Below are 12,272 nucleotides of genomic sequence, written 5' to 3'. Positions count from 1 at the left end.
TTATGACGGTTTATGATAGTTTATAGCTATTAAAATAACATTTTGTTTTTGCTATCCTCTACAATGTGATAGATGACAGGCATTTTCAGTATTTTATCATAGTGGATACCGGTTGTGCCGATATCTACTACTCGAAGTATTGGACCTGTCTGTCGTCTATCACACAGTAGAGGATAGTAATAACAAAAATTCCTATTGTTTATTCTCTTTTTGAAGATTTGAATGATATTACATTATGTATGATAGGATGCTGAATCATGGTACAAAGAGAAAAAAAAGAATATAAAAGACTTATCCTCAATGCCTCAATGTATTTGTGTGTATTATTTTATTGAATCTTAAAAAATGTACTTCTTGTTTTGTTGTTGGTCTCTTCACAACGTGACTTGCTCCAGATTTTTGATAATGTTTCTATTTATTTTTTTATGTTTCTACCCTATACCAATTTACCATTCACAGGGTTCCCACGGTCCTTGAAAGTCCTTGAATTTGAAAACACCTTTTCTTTTCAAGGCGTTGAAAGTCCTGGAAATTTGCACAAGGTCCTTGAAAGTCCTTGAAAATTAGTCCAAAACAGAAATGTTTTGTAGACTCCTAACGGGCGATCTTACCTTTCGATGTTGATCCCAAGATGCGGAAAAAACCAATAGTCATTTTATGAATAATAAAAAAAAAAAACGAACGCCCGGTGGACTCACCCATTTGGTGACGTCACACCAGGTAATCGTACCTTACCCGACTTGGGATCCCCTACTTGGACCAAGCTTGTAGGGGGTGGCTGGGATCCGGGAATAATCAACATCGGAAAGGTAAGATCGCTCCGGTTAGGAGTCTACAAAACATTTCTGTTTTGGACCAGACTCCGTACACCGGATGTTGATTAAGATACTTCTTGCATCAACATCTGAAAGATCGATATAGCAAGTAATCGACGGATGGAGGTACAAGATTGGTCAGCATCTGATCAGGGATCGGGATCCGTCGGTTACTGGATGGTAGATGTTGATGCAAGAAGTATCTTAATCAATATAGGAAATGGTAAGATCGTCCGGTGTACGGAGTCTGGAATTTTACCTACAGTATAATTTTGACAAAATTTGGGGAGTGGAGAGGAGCTGTCACTTTCATTAATACACAGCTTTTTATGTTGTAGGAAGTCCTTGAAAATCATGCTTTTGGACCTTGAAAGTCCTTGAATTTTTAGAGGCTTCAGGTGTGGGAACCCTGCATTCAGTGCAACATGGGTCAATAGTGACAAGAAATACCTCAATATCAAGATCTGGATGAGCTTGGTTATACATTAAGGTATTTTTGTCACTATCGACCCATGTTGCACTGAATGGCAAATCAGTACAGGAAAGAAATGCATTGTGGGATGTGTAAGATATATTCTCTGGGATGCAATCTCAATGTCAATCCTTTATTAAAATCCTGCAGGAGTCTTCCCATGATGCATTGCATGACATTGGGCTTGATCACATAATGGCCTTACTATTGGTTTGTCATACCATTATCATACTTTATGATTCATGGTACTGTTAAATCAAATTTTACTCCTGCATAGATCCATAAAAACCATCCATACTATAGGGTACAGTACAAATGTGTTCCTACCTTCCTGGTGAAGGCCAAAATTTGAGGGGTAAGATTTGTTGGCAAACAAAAAAGGGGCTTACAATCTTTTGCAGGTCAAAAAGGGAGCCATTTTTGCACACAATGTAAGAGGCATCTCTTAATATTTTGTAATAAAAGTAACAAGATATTGAAATACAGTAAAGATTCGCCTAATGACGCTACGGGCTGCCTTGACATAACTGGAATTTTCGACAAAATCTAAAAGTGCCATGAAGTAAAAATCCCACCAGCAAATAAGGACACATACCCTTAATTCTTGGTGGCATTTTCAGAGGAGGGAGCTCTCTATTAATGAAATTTATCCCAAGGCAAAGGAGCCGGGGCCCATGAGCGCCATTAGGCGAACCTTTACGGTATATAAATTTCTTTGCTCCTCACATCACATGTATGCTCCCATAGTTGTGTAGACCATTTGAAGTTTGAAATATAATTATTATGATTATCAAAAGGAAGCATATGCAAGAGGGTGCAACAATTTTTTGGCACATGGAGGGGCCAGGAGATGGTATAATGGTTTGTTTTGCACACTGAGAGGGGGAGGAAAGCAATTTTTTGCATTATTATGTTTTGATGAATCCAAGTGTATGAAAATATTGGATCTAAAACACAATAATGATAAAATTTGGATGCTTTATGTCCAATATTTATTGGTCTTGAATCTCGTCCAATAAGCTAAATAGGCTAAATCGACCCAATCTTATATCTATTTAGAAATTTTAGCTTTTAAAATGCTAAATGTTGGGCATGCCATGTAAGCTTGGCTTGCTTAAAGTAACTTGAAATTCTTAAATTAAAAATTGAAATTTATTGCAGATACGGTACTACAAGGGTTATTAAGAACTTGAATAATTCAACATGGATGCCAGCCTAACTGGGGCAGATGTTCGGCGGATGTTCATTGAGTATTTCCAGAGCAAGAAGGGTCTTGAGCATACATTTGTGCCGTCATCATCCGTTGTGCCTCTGGATGACCCTACACTGCTGTTTGCTAATGCTGGGATGAACCAGGTGAGAAGGCAGGGATGCTTTTATATAGGCATTGACATGAATATGTGACCCCCATTTGAAATTGGTATGTTGAAAGGAACTGTGAAGTAGGGCTGTTGTCAAGTAGAATTTTCATTTTCGACAATTATCAAATCTCAAGATCCAACATCGACAAGTTGTCGACAAAAAAAAATGTATCAATGAAGTCAAAATATTACGTTCAGAGACCATGTTATGCGTCGTTTTTATACATCAAAATATTACCATTTACCCCATATACACAGCAACAGAATATTGGGATTGTAATGGAAAGATAATCTTCACCACTTGTAGGAGTGAAAATAGAAGACTGATGCAGTTATTCCATGGCAAATAAAAGCGACGTTAAAACGACAAGTTTTTTTGTTGACAATTGGTCCATGGTTGTTGACAATCAGGAATTTATTTTGTCAACAATATTGTTCACAAAAGCTATGTCGGCAACAGCCGGATCCCTACTGTGCAGGGTTGACACTGTTTCAGGCCACTGATGAGTTGAAAGTTAGCCTAGCCTAACAAGGCACTGAGGATAAGATAAGATGTCATACTGTAACCACTCCAAAATAAGCAAGTTTTAGTGAAAAACATTCAATTTGTTTATCAATCTAGAGTTCTACCTGGCTGATTGACAGCATTCATGCACAAAATGTTTAATATCAAAAAGAATTAGACTGGAAAGTCCAGACTCCACAAAGCCCTGTGCATAAACACTATGGTAAATGTGCTATATTGGATTGTAATACATTTGAACTAAAAGAGTATATACCTCTGTCATTTATTGGCAAACGCACAATCAAACAGTAATTGTCATCTGTAAACTTGACTGTTATCAAGGTTTGGGCATGTAACATTGAGAGCCTGTTATCGACACAATGCATTACTAGCACAATGCAACAAGCATGCTTTTTAAATCAAAGTGTACCAGCCTTACATGTATGTCAAAATATATCTACATCTGGAGGTGCTCCAAAAGCAACACACAACATGGCAAAGTCTAGGCTCTCTAGCCTAACCTCTTTGACATTTTCACTGTCAGAAATAAAATGGATTTACTTTCATTTCCTGTTTCAGTTCAAGCCCATCTTTCAGGGCACTGTGGATCCTAACAGCGATATGGCCAAATGGAAGCGTGCAGCTAACAGTCAGAAGTGCATTCGTGCAGGAGGCAAACACAATGATTTGGACGATGTCGGCAAGGATGTCTACCATCACACATTCTTTGAAATGTTGGGCAATTGGTCCTTTGGGGACTTCTTTAAGGTTGGTATTCATATGAAATTTGTTAAATTCAAATGTAACTAAAAGGTTAGCAAAATTCTCTCATTTCTTTAAGGGGGTACTACACCCCTGTGGTAAATTTGTGACTATTTTTGCATTTTTCTCAAAAAATAATAACACACTGGTAATAAAAGTTATGTATATTATTGGGGCAAGGAATCCAATTACTATACTGAAATTTCAGTGACTCAAGGCAAGCGGTTCAGTATATATGGTCGAATCCAACCAAAAGTGTCCACGGGCCAAAAATAAAAGTCCGAAATAAAAATGTCTCCACAATTTTTTCCTTTTGCCCATTGATTGACGACATATTGGCCTTATAGGAACCAAAAGTGCCATTACTAATCTTGAAAAATAAATCCAGGACGTGTGATAGTAAATGTGATATCAAAACCCAATGTTACCTACGAATACCACTAGGATGCTTTCACTATCGCAATACTAATCAACCTAAAACAAATGGAATATTCCCATTAACGCTTTTTTTTTAGTGTAATGTAGACCACAGGGTGTCAGGAAAATGCTAGCTCAACCAGAAAATATTTGTTTTATTTTTATAACGCGATCAATATGATCTTAGTCAATTTATGCTAGTATATTTTTGAAAATGAAGTTTAGGTCAGTTTCTGTATTTTATTTATCAAATGAGTATGAATCAATTTACACATTGTATAAGAACGAGTATGATATATGTTTTCAAGAATATTAGGAATTATACGCATACACCTAACGCTTTATACAATGAAAAGGTGAAGAAACCCGGTATTCGTAGGTAACATGAGCGATTTAACAATATCTATATTGAGTTTATAGGTTTAAATTTTGCTACTATGGTAATGAATTAATAAAATGGTAGTTTTAGATCTCTTTCAGATGGTACGTCCAAATGAATAAATGCTATTACCTTAGATCAAAATTTTTTTGATGCTGTTAGCAAGATTTTGACCACTTCATTTTGATATACAAGTAGTTAATCAGCAATTTTACATAATAAATAATTGTTGAATGAATCCGTATATGGGTAATAATAGTGTCCTGGGGTACCGCTTAAAGTTTTTGACAATTAATTTCCATTGGTAGGAACACTTCATTACACATGTCATGTATTATGCTGTATTCGTAAGTAACATTTCAGTATTTGTAGGTAAGAATTAGACTTTTGGTGGATATCGCAAACAAAACTTCATTTTATAAAGCACTTTGAATGTATTATTTTCTTTATGTGCGTTTATTGATACTTTAGACCCTATCATGTATTAATAATGTCGGTTCACAGCGGTTGAAAGAGGATTGAAGTAAGAAATAAAGGCACTAAAGTGACTTTAATTTGCTTAATTGCACACAAATCACTAAAAACCGTTATTGCAGACTTGTGAAGTCCATCTTGGAGTCAGTTACGTCTTGTGGCCTTTCGTTTGAGGGCAACTACAATTAGCTTTATACCAGGGTCCATCAATGTGTTGTCTAGATCATGAGACAATGAGAACAGTCGTTTTTTCCATGGTATTCGTAGGTAACCTTAGCGAAAACGTCAAAAGTTACCTTCGAATAAATCAATTTGGACACAAATTACTCAGAAACCAGAAGGTCGGTAAACATTTAAAATGAAGCACACATGACAGTTGACAAATCCAAGTATTTATCCCTTCTAATCTTCTTTGAATCTGATTTTTCTTTCAAATGAGCAGACCGTCGTCTATTTCAGTACATATTTTTCACCAATTAAGCCGTATTCAGTTTTGCATGGTGGGCATGTATGTGAATCGCAACTTTCATTGACATATGATTTGATAGCAAACATACAGGCCTTCGTTATGTACCAATATGGGCATTAGCATGAATGGCGGTGTTTCACAATACTGTCATGATGTCAAATTGTATTCGTAGGTAACATTCGGTTACCAAATTTACCTCTGAATACTTGCTTTTATTGTTGACATCTCAGAAATATTTAAACGCAGGTTATTGAAACTTGGTAGAAATAAAGAGTGTATTACCCTGCACCTATTGCTTAACTATTGTTTACTATTCTCTCACTTTGTGGAAATGGCACAGCTTTTAACATGTATTCGGAGGTAATGCATATTTTTTACCAAACCTACCTTTGTGCCATTTAGAATTTCTGGCAGCTAAACACAATAATAAAGATGTCCGAATGCAATGCATTTCAGTATTGGACATATCAAAGCTTGTATCAATTATGCATTTATTAGTGATTTTCATTTTTTAAAGATATATCTAGAGCTATGAAAAATTGTACTCGTAGGTAATGTAAAAAAATACCACTCAAAAAATTATCACAAAAATTCATAATTATGTACAAATATGTGAAAAATTGAACAGGCAATCTTTGAATACACACCTTTCAGGAAATCAATTTAGATTCAATCCAATGACTTCTTTTCATAACTGATTTAGATGTTTTTAAAAATACTTTAAGAAATATTTTGAAAAAATGGGTAAAAATATCATGTTTTGGGGTCTCTGTGTCTAAGTTTTACACCGAAGGGGGTCTTATTATATATGGCGCGAAGCGTATGATCAAGCGAATAAACACAATACAAAAAAGCGAATGCCAATTGATTAATACTTTTAAGTTATGGCCCTGAACATGCCGTGTACACTTTTCGTTGGATTCGACCATATGATTGGAAATGAGGTATATCCTAGCGGGACCTCTTTTCTTATCATAAATAACGAACCGCTTGTCATGGGTCACTGAAATTCCAGTGTAGTAATTGGATTCCTTGCCCTAATATCGTAACTTTTTTACCGCTTCGTTATTAGTTTTTGAGAAAAATGCAAAAATAGACACAAATTTATCGAGGGGTGTAGTACCCCTTAAAGGGGCATTGTGAGATTTCACAAAATTGTACCCTCAATTTTGGTCAAAGTCCAGTTTTCAACATGTATGCAATGTTTGTCAATAAATCAGTATCTAAAATAGTGAAGCTTAAATCAGAATCTTTCATGTCAAATTGGTAGATTTTATCATTAATGTCTGGATTCAGACATTAATTCCTTCACACAGTTAACAGAGATATGCTTAACGTGACACTGAACAATATGTCTCTTATTTTTAATTTGATTGGTTTTGTCCGCTAAATTACTGCTCTCAAGTATTCAATCTATCAAAATAAATGGAAATTTTGTGATTTGATTTTCCAAAAAAATCTTTCAGTGCCCCTTTAGACCTTGGGATTCAACATCAGTAAATGTAGGTAATGAGCAAGTTAGTAATGGTAGTAACCAGGGGTCGCATTTAAGGAGTTTGCGCATCCAGGGACTCCTTATTTTTTTTATTTTGGCCATTTTGGAGTTGAAAGTGACCAAAGGGTCCGATAAAAACTGTACAGACTCCTTAGTTTACTATGCACGAAGGTGTAAATCAGTATAAGAATCGTCGATCAAAAGTAAAAAAATAAAAAGATCAGTAAATCTTCCAAATCACCATAGGCCAACGACACTAATAATTTCACTGGACTATTTGACAAGTTCGAAAGTTTAGAATTTCGGACAGGTCGACTCCTTAAATTCTCATTGGACCCCTTAAATGTTGGTTTTGCAGGTACCAAAGGGTCCAGAAAAATTAAATTGGACCTGTTGATTTTTTGTGCTCGTGCTACCCCTGGTTGTAACTCATATTTCAACATTTCCGACTTTGGTGCAAGATATTCAGGGTTTCTGTTCCCACTGGAGGAATGGAATCAATACATTTGCATTTGCCTCATGTATCGATTAACAAATGTAAAGCCCTAATGCAGTGGATAACAAAGACTTCAATAACAGATTCAGTCAAGGTACATTGTAGAATTTGGCTTTTGTGGAAACTGAAAATGAGAGTTCAAAATTTGAGTACAAATTTGTGAATTGACTCTCACAATGATACGGTCATAAGGTTCTAGTAAATTCAAAGATTGATTCTTGTCAGTATATATACTTTGTGAGAATCATGATCTGATTCTTGCACAAATGCCTTAACAAAATCAAGATCAATTCTTGCACTGTATGACAAATTCCTAACCCTGAAATGTATCTAATATATTTTTTGTATAGACTAGATCTCCATAGCAATGTATAATAATTGGTTTTGTGTCCCATGTATTATGTATTGCAGAAAGGAGCATGTGAAATGGCTTGGGAGTTGTTGACGGAGGTCTACAGGCTACCCAAGGACCGTTTGTATGTCACATACTTTGGAGGAGATGAGAAGCAGAAACTGCCACCTGATAATGATTGTAAACAGATATGGCTTAATCTTGGGTAAGCGTGAGATCATATGTGACACGATCTGGTCCATGGAGGCCAAAAGTGGCATTTTTGAAAATAGAGTTACTATAATTATTACCTTATACAAAGGATAAGCTATCTTTAATCTAATACTGAAAATACCTTAAGTCTAGAATACTTGGTAAAGTTATGAAGTTTTGTGATGTCTATTTTCTTATGTATTATATTGGGTTTTTTCTCCATATTTTGACCTTTACTTCAGTTTCAAATTTGCAGCCTTTGGACTCCATGGACCAGATTGTGTCACATATTATACCTTGGGGCCATTTCACAAAGACTCCAACAAACACATCACATTGACAGGGCTAGTTCTAAAACTTCAAGGGTCACAGATCCTATATTTAGAACACTTTCGGGTCCTGCCCAGTAGATGACTTTTCTCCGCTAATAAATCAGCCTCAGGGCTCCGAGTTTGTATACTGATAGCCCTAGGGGCACTCTACAAGCATACTTGAGCCCATTGGTCAATCTATTATGTCCCCAAAGCTCCAAATGTTAAAAATAACAGACACAAGAGTGACAAGGCTAGCTCTAAAACTACAAGAGTGCTAGGAGAACAAGAAAACTTCAAAAATGGAAGTCTCCTTCCGCTTCGCCAATTTTGATCTACTTTCTGGTTTTTAAATTTGGGATTTTGATGTTTTGTACATAAACCTATCGATAAAATAATCATATTTGTACATTTTTATTTTCACAGTAGCTGTGTTGAGCACCAAAAGCGCAAAAATTAATGTTCAGCGAAAATTTCCACTTTAATAGTATTATTTCATTGTGATGTTATTTCCAAACAGCTGTATTTTTTGTTTGTGGTATTATAATTTGCAGAGTACCAGAGGCTCGCATCATGCCATTCGATTGCAAGGATAACTTTTGGGAAATGGGTGATGTCGGCCCATGCGGTCCATGCAGTGAGATTCATTTTGATAGGATCGGAGGAGGAAGGGATGCTAGTCACCTAGTTAACATGGATGATCCAGATGTGTTGGAAATATGGAATCTTGTGTTTATGGAGTTCAACAGGTAACAATGATTATAATAGAGTGTTTGCGATTTCCAAGCGTAGGTATCAAACGCCTGTGCATCTGTTCAAAATCCCATCACATGAGAGGGATTTTGATTATAGATGCACGGGTGTTTGATACCTGCGTTTGGAAATTGTAAGCTCTCAAGTGTTTTGGAAGGTCCTTTTTTAAACATTCTCGCGTATAGCCGCATGACAAATAGGACTGTGTGCATTGGACGGTTAGCAGTACGCTTAATTTGTAAATGGAACTCTGCAAAACATAGGATATACATATAATTCAGGCTTTTAAACTTTTAATCTCAGCACAAGAATTTAGACATAACTCAATTTTTTGGTCATAACTCTGACCGTTATTGAGAGATTGGCAACCCAATTTATTTATTTATTTGTTTCTTATTAAACCTGGGACAGACAATCAATGACCAGCACTGTTCTCCCTTGTTGTCCAGGATACTTTAGGTTAACAGTTATAAAGATACACATAAAAAGAATATAATTATTACTGTATACACATGCTAGAAACAAGAAATTAATATAACATGAGATTATTACAGTACATACAAAATGATGCATAAAAGAGCAAGAAAAATGTTTAAAATGTCCCGTAATCAATAAATGGCATAAACCCAACACTGTTAAGACTCGCCCAATGGCTCACATGGGCTTCTCTGCCTAGCAGTAAACTTCACACACTGTTAGAGAGCTCCCTCCCCTGAACATCCGGACAAGAATCAAGGGTCCGTGCCCTCACTTGCTGGTGGAACCTCCACATGAGGGCACTTCCATCCAGTCTGTGCCTAAAACTCAAGCTTGTCAAGGGAGCCAATATATGAAAAAATGAGGCAAATCTTTACAGTAGGTAAACATGAAATTCTCGCTATTAGCAATAAGAGCGCCGCCAGCGGTTTGCGATGTAATCGTGATGTATCATGGGAAAAGGTCGACATCCAAGTCCGCGCAATACGAATATTACCATGCTATTACATAGGAACACGTGACAATATTTTTTTAGTTTGTCAAAATAAAGGTGTTACACGCGAATCGATACTCAATAATACTTAATAATGTGATTTGAAATGTGCACAATTAATTTTTTCTATCGATTTGCGTAATACCGCTATATTGACAAACTAAAAATATTGTCACGTGTTCCTATGTAATAGCATGGTAATATTCAGATGGCGCTGACTTGATGTCGACCTTTTCCCATGATACATCACGATTTTCCCATGATACATCAATGATTACATCGCAAATCCGCTGGCGGCGCCTTATTGCGAATAGCGAGAATTGAAGTTCATTGTTAAAAATAATGTGTGGTTCATCAAAAACGATGCATACACATAGTTTTATACCACTCGTTTAGCTGCCCTTACAATATTAAAATATGCAAACACGTGGGTGCATCATTGTTGTTAATTTCTATTGAACCACTGTGTAACATGATTAAAGCCCTAAATTAAAAACTTCTTCTTCCATATGCATTGCATGTTTATTTCAGGGAAGTGGATGGCAATTTAAAGCCACTGCCGAAGCAGAACATAGACACAGGCATGGGTCTTGAGCGCCTCGTGTCGGTTATACAAGGGAAAAGTTCCAACTACGACACAGATTTATTTGTGCCTATCTTTGAAGAAATCCATAAGGTGAGTCCTACATATCTGTAGATTAAAATAATAATTTAGGTCTTTATCACATAGCCTACATACCTCTGGGTCTATTTTCTATAGGTTTAGCCATCCGAAAGTACTCTTTATTTACAAACTTTGAGAAGGATTTCTGTTAAATATTCCTATCTTAATACTATTTACATAGTGTCCGTCCGTCCGTCCGCGCGCTATCGCGTCGCGTCCGCGCGGTTACGCGTTCTCGCGGTGCACTATCGCGTGCTCGCGGTGCGCTATCGCGGAGTATCAACGGGAGTGTGCGCGGAGTACAGTGTAACTAACAGGTGCATCTCATCGGACCAATAGGCCTATTTTCAACACATATTTTAACACGTACGTGCATATAGGCCTATTTCAGCAGAACACGACTATTTCCGGGGTCCTCCAGAATTTTCAACATATATTTCAATACCGAACACGTACGTGCATATAGGCATATTTCAGCAGAACACGACTATCTCCGGGGTCCTCCAGAATGGTTAACATAAAAAATAATCAGTTATGGTAAGGCCTATAACCGTGTTTGCTTGCACGTTTCTCCCGATTGATTTCATTACTTTAGTAACGGCCTATATCCACATCAAGATACCAATGTCCTCCAAAGTGGTATCGTAGCAGGACAGGACTTGGAAGAGGCGAATGATGGGTTTCCAGATTATGGGTAGGCCTACCGAACTACCGACTGAAGAAAGCATCACAGATACAAAACAAACAGAGTTGATTAAGTTGTGTCCAGTTGGGTCATTAACAGACACATTTCATAGTAGCTTAAAAGGTCAGGGCAGGTATATGGGTAACGGGGAAGGGGGGGTAATTAGAAATAGGCCTATCACAAGAACCGCCCGACCAGAGAACCGCGAAATCTAGTTATATATTAATTGTGAACACTCTGTGTGAATTGGACCTGGCTTTGATCCAAAGTGCTTTGATAAACCATATTTTGGTCCAAACCTTACTTTGTCCCATATATTTTTGGCTGACAGAAATATTACCCCTGTGCATGAAAGAAAAGTATTAGCCCAAAATAAGGTTGGATCAAAGGTACTTAAAATATTTTGGATGACTTATATTCGGACAAAACAACATTGATATTGGGCCAACTGTATTTCAGACAAAACAATAATAAACAAAATTTTATAGACCCCTTAAAATATCTCTGTTGAAATTACCTCAGGAGTCGGGACTTTTGCTTGTTAACATATCCTTTGCAGTAGCATATCCAGGACTTTTTCAGAGAGGTGGAAGGCAACTTTCAAGGGGGGGGGAGACTGACAAAAATGGGCTAAAAAGCACAATAAGGCCTAAAAATCTTAAATTTTAGGGCGGCCAGCATTCCAGGGGGAAGCCTTCTC

At 36.8% G+C, this 12,272-nt stretch overlaps 1 protein-coding gene across 1 annotated transcript in view; it reads left to right on the top strand.

Moving 5' to 3' along the window:
• Positions 1-12,272, top strand: part of LOC140135975 (alanine--tRNA ligase, cytoplasmic-like) — a 54,406-nt gene that overhangs the window by 18,068 nt on the left and 24,066 nt on the right. The window contains exons 2-6 of the mRNA XM_072157676.1: positions 2,449-2,643; positions 3,733-3,921; positions 8,057-8,202; positions 9,055-9,249; positions 10,755-10,899. Of these exons, the coding sequence (XP_072013777.1) occupies positions 2,491-2,643; positions 3,733-3,921; positions 8,057-8,202; positions 9,055-9,249; positions 10,755-10,899 (828 nt within the window). The 5' untranslated portion in view covers positions 2,449-2,490. The remainder of the gene's footprint in view (positions 1-2,448; positions 2,644-3,732; positions 3,922-8,056; positions 8,203-9,054; positions 9,250-10,754; positions 10,900-12,272) is intronic.

The sequence above is a fragment of the Amphiura filiformis genome, chromosome 16 (assembly GCF_039555335.1).
Source record: "Amphiura filiformis chromosome 16, Afil_fr2py, whole genome shotgun sequence".
Taxonomy (NCBI): Eukaryota; Metazoa; Echinodermata; class Ophiuroidea; order Amphilepidida; family Amphiuridae; genus Amphiura; species Amphiura filiformis.
The sequence above is the reverse complement of the archived record's forward strand: the minus strand, read 5'-3'. Positions and strand labels throughout refer to the sequence as shown.